The following is a 24,613-nucleotide window of genomic DNA, read 5'->3' as shown; positions in this document are numbered from 1 at the left end:
TCATCATACAACAGTTTATATAGGGGGAAAAGGTTCGTGTGTCAGCAGATTCTCAGTTCAAACTGGTACAAACCAAATAAGGAAGAGTCTTCCTGCCCTCTGAGCAAAGAAGTATCCTTTGTATAGTTTATCAGTTCAGCTACAATTTATGATTATCCCAGCGAAATACACTCCTAGACATAGAATACAGAGTTCTTTCATTAGTGAATTCTGAAACAAACCACCTGGCCTTTAACAAACCCTTTTCTAAGAGATATTAAAGCCATGAGCTCTGCTTTTTGTGCTGAGTGAAATGGTAATGAGTGAGCCTCTAGTATGATGTCAGGCAATGTCACCACTGAATAGCCACAAAGAAATGAGTTGTCATTCGGCCTTGAACAGGACCCGTCCACATAAACCGTGGCTGAGTCTGGGATAGGTGTTTGCTCTAAATCTGGACGTGGTGCTGTGGATTCCTGTATACGCGTCATGCAGTCATGAACGTCAAGCCCGTCTGAGCCATCCTGTCGGTCAGAGGAACACAGCATACGGATCAATAAATGTGCTGGCGAATTGGGTGTGCTGCTCGCCTTTATAGTGAGATTTGCTGTGGAGGTCCGTGTAGCTTCATAACCTGAGCGACGTTGTGCGGTCATATGCTGTGTAGTTATGTTTGCTAGAATGGTCGTGACCTGGTGATTGGTGTGTAGAATAGTGTCATGTGAGAGTGTGAGCTTCTCGCAGTCCCTTATCATGATAGAGCAAGCTGCTACTGCCCTCAGGCAGGCCGGCATCCCCTGAACAACCACAGGCAGCACCTTTGAGTGGCGGAGGTCAGCACTCCCTTTAATGTATTGAAAGAGGCAGTCATTTCTGTGGACCACAGTATTCGAGGAGGCTTGTCTTTTTTTACAACAGTCACGCAGAATGTGGTCATGAAAAGAACAGTCTGGTATCTAAGAGATAAAGAAGGGAGTAAGGAAGTGATCTCTGTGGTATTTTCGACCTTGAGGTACTGGCTTGAGGTACCAGCCTGTGATTCTTACACATTAATTCTTGGGTCACAGAGAAAGAGGAAAAAACTAGTAAATGGGCCTTATTGAGTAACAGTTTTCCTGTATAATATCACTATAAAACAATATCCTGTAAATGCTACCATGGTATCAAAATATCACAACAAACAGTAACAGACTGAACTAAATTAATGATATTAAATATAAAAATACTATTTATTTTTTTTAAATTATTGTGCCATGGTCCTGTTCCTTGATAGGTGCCATTATTGCTGGTTGGATGTTCTATTCTCAGTGTTCAAGAGAATGCAGAACACAGGTTTGATATCAAATTTCATCAGGTTAATGTGGATCATTAGTGCTCAGTTTTTTGCCATCATGCTTGCTTATCCTTTGTGGGGGTTTTTGTTTGTTTTGTTTTTTTTGTTTGTTTTTTTTGTGTTACCCTGATAAACAAATTCATCAAAATCTTAATGCTCCTATTTAAAACAAAACTAGCAAAACATGCTTGCAAGGTAGAAATTTCATAAATTGGTTGATATATTGGCCATTGTTATTACATGCAAATTGACACTATTGCAGAATTAAACATGGAGATACTGCTTATTTTAGAATATTTTAATAATCCCTACAATTTTTTTTTTTTTTATAAACTAAAGAATCAAATTATAAGCATGCATGCAAATCAAAACACTGATCCAAAGACTTGCCCACTAAGGTGATATTAGTATTTATTTTTGTTAAGTTTGAAAATGTGTGAAACCTATGGAAGTCAAACAACAGCCTCTAGCTCAGCTGGCAGGGATAGGTGAAGGGAAAGGCTTGCATTCAATACAAGTCCACTTGTTCACTTATGACTCTCAAAAGGTTGATTCTGTTCATCTGGACGGGTGTTCTCAGTGAGAGAAATGTTTCTTCACTCATATAAGTGACTCCTTTAGTCTCAGCTGACTGAAGGCTTCCCCAACCTTATAAACAGTACATTTGCACAACTAGCCCACTAAATGAACAATGGGCTGAGAGGTCAACTCCTTGATCATTAACATGCAAACTGTCATGACATTGATCAAATACCATTGATCAGTGGCCATGAGTAGCATGAGAGTTAAAATGGTTGCAACCACAGCATTGTAAGATGTTGACAGATGTACCCTTAGGCACCCTCCTCGATTCAAAGATGGTCTTTCCCTTTTCACATAAGTGACCCAGGGTGATATATAAAACTGTTTTGGGGGGTTTTGTTTTTGCAATTTTATTTTTTTCTGATAGTTTCCAACATAATGGCCACCTCCACTGAAAGACACTTTCCATCCTCAGCCTGTATCACCACCAAATCAAGACAGGATGAGCTTTACTCAAACTCATAAACTTCAGTGATGAATCAGAGTAGTAGTAACTGGTGTTGCTGACTTGCCTTGTTTTCCCAGGAAAATCTTGTTTTTTTTTTTTTGGAATGTGTTTTATGGCCACCTACAAGAAACAAACAGGATTTTGGTTAGCGCTTCAGAATGATATAGTTTGCATTCTGTTCATGAAAAACATGTAACGATCCTTACCGGTAAATTGTCTGCTTTATGATAGCCAGCAAACACTGATCCAAACCCTCCTTCACCAAGTTGATGCTCCTGGATGTATCTGGCTTCAAATTCAGCTGAACGGACACAATCAAGAACCAATTTGGTTTCATAACGTGTGAGAAAGGACTATGGTAATATGGTACCAGTGTTACCTGAACTCTAACACAAGGGAATATCTAAGATTAAGTATTTAATGAGTGTTAAATTAAGCACACAATGTGGTTTGAGGGATTCAGAATTTCAAGCATACCTCTGCCAGTGTTCACCGAGGATGAAGTTGGATCATTCTCCTTGTAGTCCAAAGGCCCCTCGCCAACTCCCCTGCTTGTCACAGACTCTGACAGCCTTGTCCTTTTGCTGAAGGCCTGTTCAGAACTGGCCTTCCTTTTGGTTGCCTTGCAGAGCCTGCAGTGCCATTTTGTTTGTTGAAATAAAGGCAGACTACAGATGGCCCTGAATTTATAGTGACCTGTAGCCATTGTCTGCATTGCAGACACTGCATATAGCAGCAGTAATGACACCTGGTTATGTCATTTGGAGTTCATCAAATTTAATATTGAATCTAAGTGTGACATTGCCAAACGATGTTGGACTCTCTAGTGGTGTGGGTTTTTTTTTTTGTTTTTTTTTTTTGGGGGGGGGGGTCCCCTCCCAAATTAGACCAGGAGTGACATATTTAGTTGAATGTTCTCATATTGCAGTCTGAGTGGTGTCTAAAAAGACATGGCCTTTATAGATTGGGGAACCTAGTCTTGTTAGGAGAGATGGCATCCTACTTTGGATGGAGCAGCTCTCATTTCTAGAAATCTGGACAGTTTATTCATGCTGAAATGGTGGTGCAAGAGAGGCATGCTGGGCTGTTTCGAAGGTTGTCAACTCTTCGGTTTTAGCAGGACATCCTGTATAATGAGCAAAATTGGTTTGTCCCTTTACTTTACCTTAAATGTCCCATACTGACAGTTACCTGCAATGTCACTTTCTGACAACAGATGGCACTCTGATAAATTCTAAATCTGATTTGACCACAGTTGTATCAGGAGTGCTTGTGTCCAGTCATAGCCGTAAGTGATGGTGGTGTGTCAAAGTTGAGACTTTAAACTGTTACAAATGACTTGACCTAAAATCTGACAAATTGGTCAATTGTATCTCTCCAAGAATATAAAGTAATTTGGAACTAGAATCTCTTCTATCAAAGTACCTGCTGCACTCAGTTCCACAATGGCTCTACCCATAAGGGCAACAGAGAGGGAAATTGGTAAAATACCAGTTAATGCATCATGCTATGGAAGCTGCACAAAACTGCTCGGGCGATGTCAATCAGCAAGACATGTGGAACATAGGTGTAAAAAGCACAGATATGGGTTGTTTTTTTTTTTTTCCCTTAGTAGTTTCTCCTTACACAAGCAATTAAGACAAATAGGCCAGTATGAAACCTGTGGAAGGCAAACAAACTCCATCTTCACATCAGAAAGCAGAGTCTAATTGGGGTGGAGGTATCAATAGAGATCTGCTTAAGTTTACACGACTAAGTCGGATGATTTCTTATTTTTGTCTTTAGGTTAGGCTATGATTTGTCTTGCTGGCTTAATGCAAAGATGGTTCTGTTCACACCAGCTGAGAACATCATTAATGACTCCCTGTATTCCAGTTAGTTTCCCTTTGACACCCGACCCACAATGGCGGTGTCGTCTGAGAACCTCTGGAGATGGCAAGTGTCTGTGTTATAACCGAAGTCCGCAGTGAAGAGAAAAGGGGCAAGTACTGTTCCTTGTGGGACCCCTGTGTAACAGACTACCACCTCAGACACGCAGTCCCACATACTGGGGTCTACTAGTAAGGTAGTTAACAATCCATGTGGACAACAGATGGTCCACTCGCACTCCCTGCAGCTTCCCCCTTAGCACTGTGGGCTGGATTGTGTTGAAGGCACTGGAGAAATCAAAAACATGAACTGGTGCAATCTATTAGCCCAAACCTTTTCTCCAGACTCTGGGCCTTCTCTGCTCGCTGTACTCCATCTGGTGATTGTATTCAGTCCTCTGCACACTGTAGCAGAACCAGTGCTGCAGGTGAATGGAATGTACCCATTTTACCTGATGGTCACAGAAATGTGGGGAAAGAACATAAGAGACTGTCTAGCTTATATTACACGTCACCTTAACAGAAAGACAAAAATTAATAACTCTGTTCAATATTATCGTGTGTGTGCGTTACCATTTCAGTTTGAGAGCCACGGGTGCTGATAGAGTTGCTTCAGAGTGGGACGTTGCTCAGGAACTTTATTTAGACAAGTTCTCAAGAAATGACGGCAATCTGAGGAGCAACCAAAGGAAATGTGGTGAGATCTACAGTGATTTAAGAAGGTGAACTACACCAGACCTGTGCTGACAGTTCATCATGCAAGAGTGTGTTTCTTACTTTTTGAGAGCCTGTTGCTGATCTTTAGTTTGTGCCTGATAAACTCTTGGGTCTCAAACTGTTTTCTGTGGAGGCTTTCATAAAGTAGCACTCCCAGCTGCCACACTGTTGTAGGACCAGCACTGTAGCTGCAACAGCTGTACCACTCAGGAGGAGCATGAGCAACTGTGCCTGCAAAATACAGGAATGAGACCTCATTAAGAAAAGGATTAAAGCAAATGGGTAAACTGGTAAACAAATAGGTAGGCTGAAGCAGGACAACGTACCATAGAACACTTTGAAAGAGTCTTCCTGCACAAAACAGCTAAGGCCAAAGTCAATCAGCCAAACACGTGGAACATCTGAGCCAGTCTCTATTAGAACATTTTCCACCTTAATATCACGGTGAAAGATGTTCTTGTCCTCAAACGCCAATGCTCCAGCGACCAGCTGTTTCAGTATGATCTGAAAGAGGCAAATAAACATGCTGTGTGAGAATTGGGGGTTTTCTATGCATTGCTAGTTCAAAGTGCCATACTGCCATCCCCACAAGGCAGTCCTATTACTGTAATTACTTGTATAAAGATGGCATTTACATGACCAAAATGAAAACTGCAGGACATGTTGCCAATTCCACACTTTGTTTAGGTGCTCAGGAGGTGAATAAATTTAATTCTCCTCCTCAGCATAGCTGAATTATAGGTAAATTTTGTCTGAGGCCTTCAAATGTAGAAATGGTGAAAGGTTACAGGCAATTTAGTATCAGCAATAGAAATGTTTAATACACACTTATAAAGACCCCCAATCATCTTACCTTGGCCACGCCCTCCTTTACACAACCTCCATTGACTTCAATGAACTGAAGGAGGTCCTGTGCAGGGATTGGTTGCTCAAGCACCAGAATTTGCTCCTCCTGTAGATTGTACCAATCCAGCAAGGACACAGATGTCGAGTTCAGCAGCTGTCCAGTTTTTCCATCCTGGAGTTTCAACATAATGGCCACCTCCACTGAAAGACACTTCCCATCCTCAGCCTGCATCACCACCAAATCAAAAGATTGGAGCATTACAGAAACTCAAACTCATAAATAAACATCAGTTATTTCAGTGATGGATCAGAGTAGTAACTGGTGTTGCTCACTTGCCTTGTTTTCCCAAAAAATCTTGTTTTTTGGAATGTGTTTTATGGCCACCTACAAGAAACAAACAGGATTTTGGTTAGCGCTTCAGGATGATATAGTTTGCATTCTGTTCATGGAAAAACATGTAACGATCCTTACCGGTAAATTGTCTGCTTTACGATAGCCAGCAAACACTGATCCAAACCCTCCTTCACCAAGTTGATGCTCCTGGATGTATCTGGCTTCAAATTCAGCTGAACAGACACAAGAACCAATTTGGTTTCATAACGTGTGAGAAAGGACTATGGTAATATGGTACCAGTGTTACCTGAACTCTAACACAAGGGAATATCTAAGATTAAGTATTTAATGAGTGTTAAATTAAGCACACAATGTGGTTTGAGGGATTCAGAATTTCAAGCATACCTCTGCCAGTGTTCACCGAGGATGAAGTTGGATCATTCTCCTTGTAGTCCAAAGGCCCCTCGCCAACTCCCCTGCTTGTCACAGACTCTGACAGCCTTGTCCTTTTGCTGAAGGCCTGTTCAGAACTGGCCTTCCTTTTGGTTGCCTTGCAGAGCTTGACTGATGTGTTCTGTGGTGCCATTGTGCTGTTTGTTGAAAGAAAGGCAGACTACAGATGACCCTGAATTTATAGTGACCTGTAGCCATTGTCTGCATTGCTAGCGACTACTCAGCCTACCTGATTAGTCAGGTGGCTCATTAGCATGAGTGATTACAGGGCTCTGTTCACATTTACCGTAATCCTTTTCAGGGAATTGGAGCAGGGTGAGGCTTTTATGCAATGCCTTTTGATCATGATGATTGAATTTAAAAGTTTCAGGTTGGTTTCTTTTAATGTCTTTTTAGGTTGCCTGACTGACTATTGTAATGTCTTCAGGCTCTATGTAGTGATAACTGTTTTTAATTATCTATTGGTAATTTTTAAATTCCAATGGTTGATTTTAGTTTCCACTATGTATTACATCATTTTATTCCAAATAGATTACAATATTAACGAGTGACTTTAAGTGGTTTAAGCCACTGCAAAAGTCTTGGATGAGAGGTGAAACATCTTTGAGCAACTTAAAGTCCAGACGCTTTTCTTTCCAAGCTTCTTAAACAATATATTAAAGATTTTCCATTTATCACAATGTAATATTCAAGTATTATCTTCATTTTAATGACTTTTTAAAACTCTCTTGAGTGTAAGACTCAGCTTTGAGTTCCATGTTTTTAAACAATCAGTTGGAGGCTTAACGTACACATGAATAATTGATGTAGATGGCCATTATACAGATGATTAGAACACAAAGGTGTGAATAGGTGAACTTAAACTGATCAAAGATAATGACATTGTGACTCTAAGTGGTTTAAGCCACTGCAAAAGTAAAAAGATTTCTCCTTGGGCCCACCAATGTAATCAGTATGCTATATTGCAACTGTTAAAGCACAATGAGGGGGGGAAAAAAAGAGAATACAAGATAATGAAAGAAAACACAAAGCAATGAAACTAATGATCATACAATTACCCACCCTTTGTCACAGCTTCAGCAACAGATGTGTGGAGTTACAAGAGAAGGATCCAAGTGCTGGCACTGGCTTTACTGCGAGTTAACTTTTATTTTCAAATGGTGACAATTCAAACAGAAGTGGAAATGGCAAGGACAGAAACTTAGAAAAACCTAAATTGGGAAAGCTAGCTAAACAAACCTGCAGCTAGAACACGATGACTCAAAGAATTATACACAGGTGGACCAGCAACAAGCAGAGGGGGGAAAAGGGCTTAAATACACAGGTGGTAACAAGGGAGTGAGAAACAGAAACAACTAATTACACATAACGAGATCAAGGAAGCAAAGCAGAACATGCTGACAAAGGACAGGGATTATCAAAGTAAGACAGGAAACACACAGGCTGAACTCAAGACATGTAAGCTTAACACTTGGGACTGGAGGAATGAAACAGAGACAAGACTCACAAAACACAACACCTGAGTAGACACTTAGGGAGGTTTAAAAAAAAAAAAAAAAAAAAAAAAAATAGATCACTAACAGCAAGGAACTAAACAACCTAACATAAACCACTCAGAGAACCTAAACTAAATATTCTTTTAACCCCAAAACACAGTCCAATAGGGACGGAACAGTAACATAAACACAACAACCAACTGATACAAAACCAAGGAATATCAATCATACACAAACACATGGACACTGGGTCACCCTTTATCTAAAACTTAAACACTCAAGCCAGCAGATGGTGCTGCACTGAACTGAACCGAAAAACCAGTTTATTTGTTCAGGATTTTTAATTTTTATTTATTTATTTTTGAGTAATAAACGCAACTATGGGTTTTCTCAGTGGTTGACATGGTCAAGAAGTGGTTGCCTTCTTGTGGCCATGTCCTGGCCCCCACACAGGTTGTAACACATGACTAATGTGACTATGACTGGAAAAGGAGTTTCAGGGTTTTACACAATGCAGCATTTTCTCATAAAATAGAAAGCACCTCTGTTTATTTATTTACTTCTCTTTTAAACCACTGGTATCTTTCTGTCTAAAAATAGTGTATGTTAGTATGATTGTAGATTATATGTGCATTGTCTTTAAAAGTTTAGATGGAAGCAGATTACAATGGATAAAATTGTCTAGGCTACACATTGGGTGCTTTGTCAGTGATAAATGTTTGGTCCAGGATGCCTAATCTCAATGTTTGTATTTTGTTAATTTATGAACACTGAAATCTCACCACAGTGAAGCATTGTTGATATGAAATTTAGTTTTTCCCAATAAAAATGTAGACCCATCTATAGACACACACACACGCTTTTGTCCTCTTTCTACAGTGGCTTTTGTGAACAACATGTACTCAGTTCCAGCAGAGCCTGAATGAATGACTGTGTCCTCCGTCCAACCCAGAAGCACAAATCATGCTGCTCGTCTGGGAGGAAAACAAAGCTTGAGACCCAAGATGAAGGAAGAGAAGGGTGCTCCATTGAAAAACAAAATAATTTACCAGATTTTTTTGCTTGTGTGTTTTGGTTTCTGCAATTCAGGTATGTTACCTTCTTTTATATGGGTGCTTCAAACTTATTCTCCAGATGAGCAAATACTTGCCTAGTACAAGTCTATATATTCTTAATGTACTGGATTATTAGGATTTGTGCATAAAACAATGTGTAGCAGTACATTTGTCTACATGTACTGCTGAAATTTGCAAATCTTTAGAAAACTGAAATTTGCTTCTTTTTAAATGTCATTTTTCATGTTATTGCATCACCAAGTCATTAAATGAACAGATGCTTCTAGTAGATTTTGCAAATTAACAAACATTTTCAGAATAACTGAATTATAGGGGCAGGTGGAGTTTTTATAATTGCCAGCTGTGACGTGGATGGAAATGGCAACAACAGCTCCAGATACGGTTGCATACTTTGATCTAATTAGATATAGTATTGAGAAATACGGTATGATCACTAGTTTCTGATCATTTTTGCAACATTTTGCCTATTTTAAAGTTTCAATGGTATTACAAAAAGTACGGCTTCAGAGAATATATATTTAAATTTAATTACATGAGGTTCTGGGGGTGTTTTGTGCCCATTCTTCTAATTAATAAGGGCTCACAGACTAGAGCCAGTGTTTTCAGCTGTTTTCAGCTGTGGCTGGGTGTCATCACTGTCCTGCCATTGTTGTGGTTAGCAACAGAGTTACTGAGCTGCTCTGTTTCTGCAGAGCTAGCGTGGTGTCTGGATTGCTCCCATTGCTCTTTTCATGAACTGCCAAGAAGGAAATTTCAACAAACAATCCTCACTTTTGTTGGTTCATGCTGGCCCATCCCAAAGTCTAAAAGCCATCACCATGGTAATATAGATCTGTCATGCAAAGGCTTCCAGTATACAACAGTGACGGGGTGCAGTGCCCGCTTTCCCACAATGATAAAGTATTTGGTCTTCATCTAACCACTGTATCACTTCCCAAAGTTAAAATACTGATAAATTATAATATATTTATATAAATTATTTAATTGTGCACAAATTCTTCATTGGCAGTAGATTAGTTGGGCCCTTATTCTATTCAGATAGGTATAATATTCAAAAACGGATGGGTGTGTAGTTACTTTTAAATCATTGAAGCTTTCCAATTGTAAACAATACATTCATTATCAACTTTGTCAAGCTGGAAGGTGTATTAAGGGTTTTTATGTCTTAAAAAAAAAGTCACTAGGCTTTCAGGACTGTCCAGTTGCAGCACTTCCTCTTTAAATACTGCTGGTTATATGAATATTACATATTTATAGTTTGCAGAATTTACATTTTTCAGCATAGAGTGTAAAAAGTTAAGATAACTCAGTCTGATTCATAGATATAATATAAACTTATATTTTAAGATTATGCATAGCCTCGCTATTCTTGTGTGTTAATTTTCTACTTACTTTTTCTAGGTTCGTGCATTTGCTTCAGAACATTTCTTATCTCAAGAGTATCATTTTTTTTTTTTTAGTTAACATTGAATTGACCCTAATTTATTTATATAGCGCCAAATCACAACAGTTGCCTCAAGGCGCTTTATAGTGTGAAGTAGACCCTACAATAATACATACAGAGAAAAACCCAACAATCATATGACCCCTATTAGCAAGCACTTTGACGACAGTGGGAAGGAAAAACTCCCTTTTAACAGGAAGAAACCTCTGGCAGAACCAGGCTCAGGGAGGGGCGGCCATCTGCTACGACCGGTTGGGGTGAGAGAAGGAAGACAGGATAAAAGACATGCTGTGGAAGACAGAGCCAGAGATTAATATCAGCAGAGAGGTCTAATAACACATAGTGAGTGAAAAAGGTGACTGAAGAGGAAAAACTCAATGCATCATGGGAATCCCCCAGCAGCCTACACCTGCAGCATAACTAAGGGAGGATTCAGGGTCACTTGATCCAGCCCTAACTATATGCTTTACCAAAAAGGAACGTTTTAAGCCTAATCTTGAAAGTAGAGATACTGTCTGTCTCCCGAATCTAAACTGGAAGCTACTTCCATAGAAGAGGGGCCTGAAAACTGAAGGCTCTGCCTCTCATTCTACTTTTAAATACTCTAGGAACAACAAGTAAGCCTGCAGTGTGAGAGCGAAGTGCTCTAATGGGGTGATATGGTACTACAAGGTCATTAAGATAAGATGGGGCCTGATTATTTAAGACCTTGTATGTGAGGAGCAGGATTTTGAATTCAATTCTGGATTTAACAGGAAGCCATTGAAGGGAAGCCAATACAGGAGAAATATGCTCTCTCTTTCCAGTCCCTGTCAGTGCTCTTGCTGCAGCATTTTAGATTAACTGAAGGCTTTTCAGGGAGTTTTTAGGAAATCCTGATAATAAAGAATTGCAACAGTCCAGCCTAGAAGTAATGCATGAACTAGTTTTTCAGCGTCACTCTGAGACAGGATGTTTCTAATTTTAGAGATGTTGCTCAAATGGAAGAAAGCAGTCCTACATATTTGTTTAATATGTGCATTGAAGGACATATTATGGTCAAATGAATTATGAAGGTTCCTCACAGTGTTACTGGGGGACAAGGTAATGCCATCCAGAGCAAGAATCTGGTACCATATTTCTAAGATTTTCAACTTAAAGCTTCATTATCTTTATTTTAATCAGTAAAATTCAGGAAACTCACGGCAGCAGAAAAATAACTTCAACTATTTTAAAAAGACATTTTAAGTACAAAAACACTAAAAACAATTTTTTTTCTTTTTATGGTACAAATGTAAAGTAGCCACAAAAAATCTTAAACTTTAAATAGAATTTTAATCTTATACAACCAAATCACAAAACAGTCTTGTAGTATTTTATGTTGTAAGGTCAACCTTACATTGCTGTAGATATGAATTCAGGGTCATATAAATAACTCACTGGGAAAAGTTAGGAGGCAACAGTATCTCAACCACCAAGCTAAAGAAGGGCAGCCAAGGGAAGTAAGCAGACAAAAGAATAGCATAAAGAAAGAAGTCTAAAAATTACATGTTGAAGCAAAAACCTTCACTGAAATATTTGAAAAGCATCAAACATTAGAAAGATTCTCACATCTAGTTTTGACTAGAATATCATACCAGTTATGCAACCTCCAGTCTTTATTTGGGAGGAGCCCATTTACAGGTTGCGCTGCTTGCAGTTGCAACAGAGGAAACTACAGGACCAGTTACAGAGGTGTGGCAACAAGCGCAGTCACATAATCTGTTTTGTGATGTTTTACATGATTAGTTGTTGTTCAACTAACTTAAACTGCTGATAATGCTGCCCAGATAAACCTAATCATTCAAAATTTGTTCTCTTAAGAAGATGACCTAAAACTAACAAGAAACTCTTGCAGTCTTTGAAGTGTTTAGAGAATTTAAAGTATTCACTGTTGAGATTGGCTATGAAATAGTGGAGTGGGATGATTTTAAAGTAGCCTACACAACATTTCTGTATTCAGTTACCAGTTTATTAAGTATACTTAGTAGAAAAAATATATTATTATAAAAAAAGATTTTTCAAGATGAAAAAGTTTTACCTTTTTTCAGAGTTGCTGATTGAGTTCTGATCATCTGGGTGTAGGCGCCTCTAATTAATGGTGGAGAGTGTTGGTGTAGAGCAATGACTGTTTTCTACAGTTATTGGTGTAGAGCTGCATGATGCTATTTTTCATGCCAGTGTAGTTGTTGTAAAGTGCATTAGGAATATTTGATGGAAAAACATTGTTCCCCAAAATCTGGCTCCCCAAAAAGCCAGTCATCTTAAAACTCTGTAAAAGTTAACTGATACTAGAATTTGTTTAAAATGGAAAAGAAACTTCTCATGGACCTTTCTTCTTTGTTTCTGTGCAGGTGGAGTGTTGGCAGTGAATATGACTATCCCAAATACTCTCATTAGAGGTAAATTAGGAGGGGAGGCCCTTCTGTCAGTCCGCTATGATAGTTTCAGCTTAGACCTGCCAGTTATCAAGTGGCTACTTAAAAGGGAAAAATCTGTCACGGTTGTCCAGTCGATTGGAACGGACATCATTGGGACGCTGAGGCCCGAGTACCGGGATCGTATCCTGGTATTTGGGAATGGGACTCTGCTTCTCCACAACCTCAGATTTGCTGATGATGGAACATATGACGTAGAGATCTCCATCACAGATGATACCTTTCCAGGAGAGGGCAGCATCACACTCACTGTGGATGGTAGGAGGACATGTCCATTTGTACAATTCTGTAATGTTTTCAGGTGTAAAAGCACATTTTATTAACCCTTGTCTGCTGTTGCAGAATGCAATACTATCAGTTTTAATATATATAGAGAGATGTGTTTATTGTCTGAACTATAAGTTTAAACCATGATGATTCAAAACACTTACCTAGACTGTAAAAAAGCCATTAGTGAACTGTTCAGCATGAAAATTTGGAGCTAAACCTGCTGAACTATAATTTAACACTCATATTTATCTTTCTTTCCTTCTGCTATGCTGCCTATGAGTCTTTGTGGCTCTTTGTTCATATTGCACACCATTAGTCTTGCTCTGAGTTCAGGTTTCTGAATCATTGTGTGTTTCAGACGTACTCAAACACTCAGGCGCTTCTGCAAACATTTTATCCCACAATGCAAAAGATTTTATTAAACTGTACTGCACTGTTCATGCTTTGTAATCAGCTTTCTTTCCAGACAGTTTTAAAGTCCTTACACATTCACATGTTTTTCTCTTTGCCTGATTGGGCTACTGTTCAAGTTGTAGGTGGCTGAAAGAATGCTGGGAATCTCATGAAGTCATTCCATGAATTATTTGGCTGTACTGATATGTCGGCTGTTAGCAGACAGGCACACAGATGTAAATCATCTAATTTTTATTAGCATAAATTTATGGAACAATAATTAACTTTAACTTTATTTTTCCTTTACTTTTTAGGCTCTGTTGAGACATTTTGTTGAGACTTTTTCATCGATATTATTTGAGATGAGCATGCAAATGCTCATGCCAGCTCAAACTTTTTCCACAATAGTTTGAGCTGGCATGAGCAGCAAGTGCTGTTTTGCTTGTTGAATTTAAATGGAATGCAAACCACTGGCATAAACAAAATAAATAAATAGTTCCAGAGGCGAGGTCACTGAGGCAGTTAAACAACTTCTTGGTGGCAGAGCCCCTGGTGTTGATGAGGTCCGCCCCGAGTTACTGAAGGCTCTGGACGTTGTAGGGCTGTCCTGGTTGACACGCCTCTACAATGTTGCATGGAGATCAGGGGCAGTACCCCTGGACTGGCAGACCGGGGTGGTGGTCCCCATCTTTAAGAAGGGGGACCGGAGGGTGTGTTTCAACTACAGGGGGATCACGCTCCTCAGCCTCCCTGGGAAAGTCTATGCCAGGGTGCTGGAAAGGAGAGTTCGTCCGCTAGTCGAACCTCGGATACAGGAGGAACAATGCGGTTTTCGTCCTGGTCGCGGAACACGGACCAGCGCTTTATCCTCTCAAGGATACTTGAGGGTGCATGGGAGTTTGCCCAACCAGTCTACATGTGTTTTGTGGACTTGGAGAAGGCATTCGACCGTATTCCTCGGGGTGTCCTGTGGGAGGTGCTGCGGGAGTATGGGGTGTCTGGCCCATTGCTACGGGCCATTCGATCCCTATACAACTGTTGCAAGAGCTAGGTTCGCATTGCCGGCAATAAGTCGGACTCGTTCCCGGTGGGTGATGGGCTCCGCCAGGGCTGCCCTTTGTCACAGATTCTGTTCATAATTTCTATGGACAGGATTTCTAGGCGCAGCCAAGTGGCGGAGGGCTTTCACTTTGGTGGCCTCAGAATCTCATCTCTGCTTTTCGCAGATGATGTGGTTCTGTTGGCTTCATCGGGTGAGGGCCTCCAGCTCGCACTGGAATGGTTTGCAGCCGAGTGTGAAGCAGCGGGAATGAGGATTAGCACCTCCAAATCTGAGGCCATGGTTCTCAGCCGGAAAAGGGTGGAGTGCCCACCCTTTTCGGGGATGAGTTCCTGCCCCAAGTGGAGGAGTTCAAGTATCTCGGGGTTTTGTTCGCGAGTGATGGGAGAAGGGAGCCGGAGATCGACAGCCGGATTGGTGCGGCGGCTGCAGTGATGCGGATGCTGCACCGGTCCGTCGTGGTGAAGAGGGAGCTGAGTGTAAAAGCGAAGCTCTCAATTTACCGGTCGATCTACGTCCCTACCCTCACCTATGGCCACGAGCTGTGGGTAGTGACCGAAAGAACAAGATCGCGAATACAAGCGGCGGAAATGAGCTTCCTCCGAACGGTGGCTGGCCTCTCCCTTAGAGATAGGGTGAGAAGTTTGGCCATCCGGGAGGGGCTCAGAGTAGAGCAGCTGCTGCTCCACATCGAAAGGAGCCAGCTGAGGTGGTTCGGGCTGACAAGGATGCCTCCTGGGCACCTCCTGGGGTTGGTGTTCCGGGCATGTCCCACCGGGAGGAGGCCCCGGGGAAGACCCAGGACACGCTGGAGAGATTAGATCTCTTGGCCGGCCTGGGAATGCCTTGGTGTTCCCCCGGATAAGCTGGAGGAGGTGGCTGGGGAGAGGGAGGTCTGGGCTTCTCTGCTTAGGCTGCTGCCCCTGCGACCCGGCCCCGGATAAAGCGGATGAAGATGGATGGATGGGATGGATAGTTCTAGTCAGGTTTTGGAAAACACTTATATAAACTGATAAAAGACTTAATTTATCTCACAGTAAAAGGTGAAGATAACAGGAATGGAGAGGTCAACCAAACTAAATGAATGCACACCAAACCTTTTATCTGTGTATATAAAACAAATATATAATAGTGAGTATAGGTGTGGCCAGCAGAGACATTCACATCAGCTCAGGTTGAACAGTTTGCAGACAACCTTGAAGAGGCAAGGCTGAGGTGGTTTGAACATGTGCAAAATGAGGGATAGTGGATATATTACACAAAGGATATTAAAGTTACCAGGCAGGAGGCAACTTTAGACCACAAAGAAGATTTGTGCCTTTAGTGGATAGCAAGGGATAGTGTGAAGCTGTGGCGACCCCTAAAGGGACCATGCAAAAGGAGAAGATTAATATATTGTCTGATGTTATGATAGAAGTTATTCCCTGAGAAATTATAAGTAATAGACTGACTTCTTGAAACCAAGCACACCATTGTTTTTCTTGTGACATTACCAATAAGTTTGATGTGTCACATGGCCCTCTTCCTATTGAAAAAAACAAAAGTTGTATCCAAGATGGCCGACTTCTAAATGGCCCCCCTGGTCACCACCCATCTTGAGGAGTTTGCCCCCTCTCATATACTAATGTGCCACAAACAGGACTTTAATATCACCAACCATTCCCATTTTATTACGGTGTATCCATATAAATGGCCCACCCTGTAGAAAAAAAAAAACTAATATTCTTGGCATAATTTATTTCAAAAGTTCCTTCAGTGTTTCTTGCATGTGTAAAGACTACAAGAAAGAAACGACTTCAAAAAAGGACAGAAGCATGTTTATTGTTTTTATCTGCTAACATATCCAGAACTATTGTATCTACTGTCTCTTGTATCCAGAATCTATATCCAGGCCTTATATCAACATGGAGTCTTCATCATTACTGGAGCTTAGCGAAAATGTTGTCCTCAACTGCTCTCATGACAATGGAACCAGGACTACATACAGGTGGTTCAAAGGTGGAAAACTCCTGACCAATGAGACAAGGTTCGTGTTTTCTCCTGATCAGAAGCTTTTGACCATCAAGCGGGTGTTGATGGCAGATGATGATGTCTACAGCTGCACAGTGGAGAATCCGGTGGGAAATATGACAAGTCTGCCAATTAGACTGACTGTATACAGTAAGTAACACTGCCTTAGTTAGTTATTGCAATGTCAACAAGGGTTAAAAACATCATGGTAGACACAGAGACATGGGCAGCAGATTTCAGTTGAATTCAGTTTTATTTTTATAGCCTCAGTTCAAAACAAGTTTCATCTCAAGGCCTGTAAATAATTGCACAATTTAATAAAGGTGGTGATTTTGACTACTAAGTATTGCAGTGCACTGCCTAAAATATTAAATTCAGTAGTATAATTTCAGGTGTTTAGTTTTTGTTCCGTTAACAGTTTAATAGCTCATTTGAAAGACTGGTTCAGGCTGTCCTGAGGGTGACATAACTTATATAACTATGCAGCTGTAAGAACACAGCAGGTCTACATAAAGTAAAGAAAATAGTTCCTTCAGTTGATCAGAGAGGATGCTTTTCTACATTACTAAATTTTCCCTAAATCTTTTGACAGATTTCTCTCAGAAATTACAAATGTCTGCCTTCTGGTAGGGATGGAGGAAAAGTCTGAGGTTTTTGAAAGCCAAAGAAAGGTGTCTTTGAAAGACCTGCATAATGCATTGCGTATCTGCCATTCACAGCAGACACATGAGGCATGGAGCAGGTCGTCAAAGACACAGCTCAGTAAGTAAGTAACATCTCATGACTCAGATCTCTGGAGGAGCGGGAAAGTAATATAAAAAAACACTACATGAACCACAGTTGGCCACAGTTGACTGTTGTTAAAAGATCAAGTTTAAGCAGGGTTGACAACATATACATTGCTCATCAATGATAATGTGATAGTGATGTGAAAGGCTGGTACAAACAGTACAAAAATAGTGAAAAGCAGACCCAGAAGGTATATGTGTGTCACATGGGCATAAAGAGAAGGAATACTGTGTGTTATACCATTCGCTCTAGTTGCACATTTTGTTTTGTCAGTGCCTGTGTTGTTCATTAATTGTAATCTTGTACATTCTAAACAGAAAGAAGTTCCCTTTATATCATCCTTTCTACTGGAGGCATCTTTCTTTTGATCACCTTGGTGACTATATGTGCCTGCTGGACACCTTCTAAAAAGTAAGACTGGCTATTAAATAATTGAATTCAATGCCAAGTATCACAAAACTGATCAAATATTTTGTCTACACAGACCAAGACAGCCCCCTAGAAAGCACCTCTCCAGGTTTTATAACCGCTCTCACCAAACACCAATCAATCACACAGGTAAAGTATAGCTGTGACGACAGTTATGAAATGTGAAAACGAAGTGTGAATTTGTATTCAAATAATAATAAATTTGAATACTAATTTATTTATTTATTTATTTATTTATTTATTTTACTTCATCACAGATTGTGTGCTTCCAAAAATGCCACAGCACAATGGGATAAATGCAGTAACTTCACTTTATATCCTCCAGCAAAAGGTAACACTTTTCATTAACGGTCTTATTTTGTTACATTCTGTGAGTCGTGAATAACACCACAACAAATCTGAAGCAATCTGAAACTATCATCTAACAAATTTTGTCTTCTATTGCATAATCTTTAGGCATAAAACCCACAAGTCACTACAAGGAATACATGCAACATTATGTTCTGGCAAAAAAAGTACTAAGGAATGTTTATAAAACTCAAGGCTAGCCAGTTTAATAGCTGCATGGACAGACAGACCAGCTATAAGGTGCTCATTATAAACTGTCTCATTAGCTGCATATACTTCAAAACCAAGCTATCAAAGTCTTTTTGGTCATTTAATAGCACCTTATCAGTCTCACAGGCTAAGCTCAGTAAACCGAAACCAGTGAGTTTCGCTATTAGGTAATCTGAGAGCCATCTACACAAATAGCCACAATGAAATTTAATAAAAGTAAAATATTACTTTTGGAGAGTGAAGTTGGGCTCATGTCACTGTGTTTTGCAGGATCCTTCCACAGATGACTCCTCCAGCAACAGTATTGGATCTCCATCTGAACTTGACAACCCACCATGCTACACCACTTCCCCCACATATACTGATCCTATTACTCTTACTGCTGGTTCCCCTGCTCACATCTCCCGTAAGCATACCTGATGGGTCATCGGTTTAAACAGTCCACAGTACAACAAACAGAAGGTTACATGCTCTATATTCTACTGCTCCGAAATGCAAAGTACTCTAGACATCGTGGAGAGTGTCGTAAAATGAAGAAAATGCTGTGAATTAAACACTGTAACTTAAATAACAGTTGTTTTAAAGTTTAGTAGCACAGCCTGGAATGAAATATGAGGACAGTTTGACATTAGAGTCAAAATGTTTCAGTTTTTATGATTTAAATTTTTTATTTGGTTTGTTACTCAACACCATTGCAGTTTGTTACATGTCAATTCCAGACAATTCCAGACATATAACTGACTTGTTATCTCTCTGTTATGTCAAATTTTTTGTATACATAAAAATACAGATTACTTTGTGAAATAATGTAAATTAGTATTTTAGTTCTACTAGATTGCTTAATTTATGTGTATACAGTGACAAAACCATGTTGGGGTAGGATAGGGGGCCATGGTATTTGAATTTTATACATACTTTAATAAAAATGTAGAATTATCAGAAATTTGTCTTTGTGGTATTTTGGAAAGACTGACCTGTGCCAGTTGACTTGAACAAGTAGCGTCCTTGTTTGCTTGTCATTTATCATGGATAGATTAGTAGATTTAATTTTTAACAACATTTGCCTCAAGCTGCTTTATATTGCAAGGTAAACCCTCTACAATAATACAGAGAAAACAGGGAAGATCCCATCAGATGACAGTGACACAACTGTCATTGATGTCCACTACCGCTGATCAAAAAGAAGTTTTCATCATAACCATGTTCCCATTTTAGGACATGGGTGTCTAATTTTTACTTACCAGTCTATACTAATTGGTCTTGAAGACCGTAGGCCTTGTTACAGAGGTAAATTTCAAATGTTCAGCATGAGCAGGAGGAGGAAAAATGTGGTACTTTTAACAGTTTTGCTTTCTTTATACATAAAGAAATGGTGTAATTTATGCCATGTTCCTTCATGCCTAAGGCACTGAACATTATCCATATCAACATGAGTATCCTTCTATTTTTCAACTCTTGGGCTGCATTCAGACCCAGGGGAGTAAAGCTAACAATTTTGACTTCTCCATTGTACAGAAATTGATAATAGAGCATAGTACTGTGTTTTTTGTTTTTGTTTTTTTTATGTCACTTACCTTAATACTGGGAGTACAAGGGAGCAAATTTGAAAAATTGATACTAGAGCATAGGACTGTGCTTTTTTGAATGTCACTTACCTTACTGTTGGTAGATCCAACGCTGTTGGACCATGGGATTGCACCCAACTTTTTCTCTGAAAATTGTCCTAACCTGTCTGGAACATGTCTTATGTCCGCTGTGTGTTACACTGCATGGGCACCTATAGCTACTGACTTAGAACCCTTCACCTTATCAAGTCAAAGGGAGTACAGGAAGCTGTTTTGATATTTCCCATACACCTACAGTGTCCCTCAAATGTATACTTGATTGTAGGACGGTGGGAGTTTAATGTCAGCGACCTTTAATGTAGATCAGTCTTTTTTGACCTAAGGACTTGGCCCTACTTTCTGACTGAAAACTAGAGTAAAGTGGGAGGAAACATGTCTTCTTCCAACACACAGAGAAGTCTTTGCTTTTCCAACTGATCACTCAAAGGAGTACAGCTATACTATGAAATGGTATTACACGCCATTGCAATCAATTTTTTCGTTTTTAGCTGCGTTCAATCAGAACAGACAGAAGGTATTGTAAAATCTCCTCCGAGCCGGAGTTGAACCAGCGACCTAAGGATTCCTGTTCCCATACACCTACAGTCCTCCGCTCTACCAACTGAGCTATCGAAGGGATCACATGTGCAGTGTCTGGTTTGTTGGACCATCGGATACATGGGACCTAACAGAGTCTGTGTTTTGCAAGAATTCCATGTTGCAAGGACTTGAACATAACAAAACTGTATCTGTCTGACTCTACATGTTCCTTCATGCCTGAGGCACTGAACATATTTCACATCAACATGAGTATCCTTCCTTTTTCCAACTCTTGGGCTGCGTTCAGACGCAGGGGAGTACAGGGAGCAATTTTGAGAAATTGATACTAGAGCATAGGACTGTGTTTTTTTGAATGTCACTTACCTTACTGTTGGTAGATCCAACGCTGTTGGACCATGGGATTGCACCCAACTTTTTCTCTGAAAATTGTCCTAACCTGTCTGGAACATGTCTTATGTTCGCTGTGTGTTACACTGCATGGGCACCTATAGCTACTGACTTAGAACCCTTCACCTTATCAAGTCAAAGGGAGTACAGGAAGCTGTTTTGATATTTCCCATACACCTACAGTGTCCCTCAAATGTATACTTGATTGTAGGACGGTGGGAGTTTAATGTCAGCGACCTTTAATGTAGATCAGTCTTTTTTGACCTAAGGACTTGGCCCTACTTTCTGACTGAAAACTAGAGTAAAGTGGGAGGAAACATGTCTTCTTCCAACACACAGAGAAGTCTTTGCTTTTCCAACTGATCACTCAAAGGAGTACAGCTATACTATGAAATGGTATTACACGCCATTGCAATCAATTTTTTCGTTTTTAGCTGCGTTCAATCAGAACAGACAGAAGGTATTGTAAAATCTCCTCCGAGCCGGAGTTGAACCAGCGACCTAAGGATTCCTGTTCCCATACACCTACAGTCCTCCGCTCTACCAACTGAGCTATCGAAGGGGTCACATGTGCAGTGTCTGGTTTGTTGGACCATCGGATACATGGGACCTAACAGAGTCTGTGTTTTGCAAGAATTCCATGTTGCAAGGACTTGAACATAACAAAACTGTATCTGTCTGACTCTACATGTTCCTTCATGCCTGAGGCACTGAACATATTTCACATCAACATGAGTATCCTTCCTTTTTCCAACTCTTGGGCTGCGTTCAGACGCAGGGGAGTACAGGGAGCAATTTTGAGAAATTGATACTAGAGCATAGGACTGTGTTTTTTTGAATGTCACTTACCTTACTGTTGGTAGATCCAACGCTGTTGGACCATGGGATTGCACCCAACTTTTTCTCTGAAAATTGTCCTAACCTGTCTGGAACATGTCTTATGTTCGCTGTGTGTTACACTGCATGGGCACCTATAGCTACTGACTTAGAACCCTTCACCTTATCAAGTCAAAGGGAGTACAGGAAGCTGTTTTGATATTTCCCATACACCTACAGTGTCCCTCAAATGTATACTTGATTGTAGGACGGTGGGAGTTTAATGTCAGCGACCTTTAATGTAGATCAGTCTTTTTTGACCTAAGGACTTGGCCCTACTTTCTGACTGAAAACTAGAGTAAAGTGGGAGGAAACATGTCTTCTTCCAACACACAGAGAAGTCTTTGCTTTTCCAACTGATCACTCAAAGGAGTACAGCTATACTATGAAATGGTATTACACGCCATTGCAATCAATTTTTTCGTTTTTAGCTGCGTTCAATCAGAACAGACAGAAGGTATTGTAAAATCTCCTCCGAGCCGGAGTTGAACCAGCGACCTAAGGATTCCTGTTCCCATACACCTACAGTCCTCCGCTCTACCAACTGAGCTATCGAAGGGATCACATGTGCAGTGTCTGGTTTGTTGGACCATCGGATACATGGGACCTAACAGAGTCTGTGTTTTGCAAGAATTCCATGTTGCAAGGACTTGAACATAACAAAACTGTATCTGTCTGACTCTACATGTTCCTTCATGCCTGAGGCACTGAACATATTTCACATCAACATGAGTATCCTTCCTTTTTCCAACTCTTGGGCTGCGTTCAGACGCAGGGGAGTACAGGGAGCAATTTTGAGAAATTGATACTAGAGCATAGGACTGTGTTTTTTTGAATGTCACTTACCTTACTGTTGGTAGATCCAACGCTGTTGGACCATGGGATTGCACCCAACTTTTTCTCTGAAAATTGTCCTAACCTGTCTGGAACATGTCTTATGTTCGCTGTGTGTTACACTGCATGGGCACCTATAGCTACTGACTTAGAACCCTTCACCTTATCAAGTCAAAGGGAGTACAGGAAGCTGTTTTGATATTTCCCATACACCTACAGTGTCCCTCAAATGTATACTTGATTGTAGGACGGTGGGAGTTTAATGTCAGCGACCTTTAATGTAGATCAGTCTTTTTTGACCTAAGGACTTGGCCCTACTTTCTGACTGAAAACTAGAGTAAAGTGGGAGGAAACATGTCTTCTTCCAACACACAGAGAAGTCTTTGCTTTTCCAACTGATCACTCAAAGGAGTACAGCTATACTATGAAATGGTATTACACGCCATTGCAATCAATTTTTTCGTTTTTAGCTGCGTTCAATCAGAACAGACAGAAGGTATTGTAAAATCTCCTCCGAGCCGGAGTTGAACCAGCGACCTAAGGATTCCTGTTCCCATACACCTACAGTCCTCCGCTCTACCAACTGAGCTATCGAAGGGATCACATGTGCAGTGTCTGGTTTGTTGGACCATCGGATACATGGGACCTAACAGAGTCTGTGTTTTGCAAGAATTCCATGTTGCAAGGACTTGAACATAACAAAACTGTATCTGTCTGACTCTACATGTTCCTTCATGCCTGAGGCACTGAACATATTTCACATCAACATGAGTATCCTTCCTTTTTCCAACTCTTGGGCTGCGTTCAGACGCAGGGGAGTACAGGGAGCAATTTTGAGAAATTGATACTAGAGCATAGGACTGTGTTTTTTTGAATGTCACTTACCTTACTGTTGGTAGATCCAACGCTGTTGGACCATGGGATTGCACCCAACTTTTTCTCTGAAAATTGTCCTAACCTGTCTGGAACATGTCTTATGTTCGCTGTGTGTTACACTGCATGGGCACCTATAGCTACTGACTTAGAACCCTTCACCTTATCAAGTCAAAGGGAGTACAGGAAGCTGTTTTGATATTTCCCATACACCTACAGTGTCCCTCAAATGTATACTTGATTGTAGGACGGTGGGAGTTTAATGTCAGCGACCTTTAATGTAGATCAGTCTTTTTTGACCTAAGGACTTGGCCCTACTTTCTGACTGAAAACTAGAGTAAAGTGGGAGGAAACATGTCTTCTTCCAACACACAGAGAAGTCTTTGCTTTTCCAACTGATCACTCAAAGGAGTACAGCTATACTATGAAATGGTATTACACGCCATTGCAATCAATTTTTTCGTTTTTAGCTGCGTTCAATCAGAACAGACAGAAGGTATTGTAAAATCTCCTCCGAGCCGGAGTTGAACCAGCGACCTAAGGATTCCTGTTCCCATACACCTACAGTCCTCCGCTCTACCAACTGAGCTATCGAAGGGATCACATGTGCAGTGTCTGGTTTGTTGGACCATCGGATACATGGGACCTAACAGAGTCTGTGTTTTGCAAGAATTCCATGTTGCAAGGACTTGAACATAACAAAACTGTATCTGTCTGACTCTACATGTTCCTTCATGCCTGAGGCACTGAACATATTTCACATCAACATGAGTATCCTTCCTTTTTCCAACTCTTGGGCTGCGTTCAGACGCAGGGGAGTACAGGGAGCAATTTTGAGAAATTGATACTAGAGCATAGGACTGTGTTTTTTTGAATGTCACTTACCTTACTGTTGGTAGATCCAACGCTGTTGGACCATGGGATTGCACCCAACTTT

At 40.5% G+C, this 24,613-nt stretch overlaps 2 protein-coding genes and 5 non-coding genes across 7 annotated transcripts; 1 reads left to right on the top strand and 6 right to left on the bottom strand.

Annotated features, from left to right (window-relative positions):
- Positions 1 to 4,787: 4,787 nt before the first annotated feature.
- Positions 4,788 to 6,693, bottom strand: LOC146624662 (serine/threonine-protein kinase pim-2-like). Its single transcript, XM_085363462.1, has 7 exons — positions 6,513 to 6,693; positions 6,246 to 6,340; positions 6,111 to 6,158; positions 5,781 to 5,999; positions 5,254 to 5,431; positions 4,988 to 5,158; positions 4,788 to 4,882 (listed from the first exon to the last, which is right to left on the bottom strand). The coding sequence occupies exons 1-7, from the start codon at positions 6,691 to 6,693 to the stop codon at positions 4,788 to 4,790; spliced, it is 987 nt and encodes a 328-aa protein (XP_085219588.1).
- Positions 6,694 to 8,982: 2,289 nt separating this feature from the next.
- Positions 8,983 to 19,088, top strand: LOC146624661 (hepatic and glial cell adhesion molecule-like). Its single transcript, XM_085364047.1, has 7 exons — positions 8,983 to 9,145; positions 12,949 to 13,290; positions 16,634 to 16,915; positions 17,872 to 17,965; positions 18,039 to 18,112; positions 18,241 to 18,314; positions 18,812 to 19,088. The coding sequence occupies exons 1-7, from the start codon at positions 8,983 to 8,985 to the stop codon at positions 18,959 to 18,961; spliced, it is 1,179 nt and encodes a 392-aa protein (XP_085220173.1). The 3' UTR covers positions 18,962 to 19,088.
- A 1,605-nt stretch (positions 19,089 to 20,693) lies between these two features.
- On the bottom strand, positions 20,694 to 20,782 carry trnay-gua (transfer RNA tyrosine (anticodon GUA)). Its single transcript is given in 2 exon segments — positions 20,694 to 20,729; positions 20,746 to 20,782. It is a non-coding gene; the product is annotated as a tRNA-Tyr (tRNA).
- A 784-nt stretch (positions 20,783 to 21,566) lies between these two features.
- trnay-gua (transfer RNA tyrosine (anticodon GUA)) lies at positions 21,567 to 21,655 on the bottom strand. Its single transcript is given in 2 exon segments — positions 21,567 to 21,602; positions 21,619 to 21,655. It is a non-coding gene; the product is annotated as a tRNA-Tyr (tRNA).
- Positions 21,656 to 22,439: 784 nt separating this feature from the next.
- trnay-gua (transfer RNA tyrosine (anticodon GUA)) lies at positions 22,440 to 22,528 on the bottom strand. Its single transcript is given in 2 exon segments — positions 22,440 to 22,475; positions 22,492 to 22,528. It is a non-coding gene; the product is annotated as a tRNA-Tyr (tRNA).
- Positions 22,529 to 23,312: 784 nt separating this feature from the next.
- trnay-gua (transfer RNA tyrosine (anticodon GUA)) lies at positions 23,313 to 23,401 on the bottom strand. Its single transcript is given in 2 exon segments — positions 23,313 to 23,348; positions 23,365 to 23,401. It is a non-coding gene; the product is annotated as a tRNA-Tyr (tRNA).
- A 784-nt stretch (positions 23,402 to 24,185) lies between these two features.
- Positions 24,186 to 24,274, bottom strand: trnay-gua (transfer RNA tyrosine (anticodon GUA)). The gene is given in 2 exon segments: positions 24,186 to 24,221; positions 24,238 to 24,274. It is a non-coding gene; the product is annotated as a tRNA-Tyr (tRNA).
- Positions 24,275 to 24,613: the final 339 nt, after the last annotated feature.

This window comes from Diplotaxodon limnothrissa, linkage group LG10 (assembly GCF_057381915.1).
Source record: "Diplotaxodon limnothrissa isolate DT_005_m linkage group LG10, D_limnothrissa_male_GT1.1, whole genome shotgun sequence".
NCBI classification, from domain to species: domain Eukaryota; kingdom Metazoa; phylum Chordata; class Actinopteri; order Cichliformes; family Cichlidae; genus Diplotaxodon; species Diplotaxodon limnothrissa.
The sequence above is the reverse complement of the archived record's forward strand: the minus strand, read 5'-3'. Positions and strand labels throughout refer to the sequence as shown.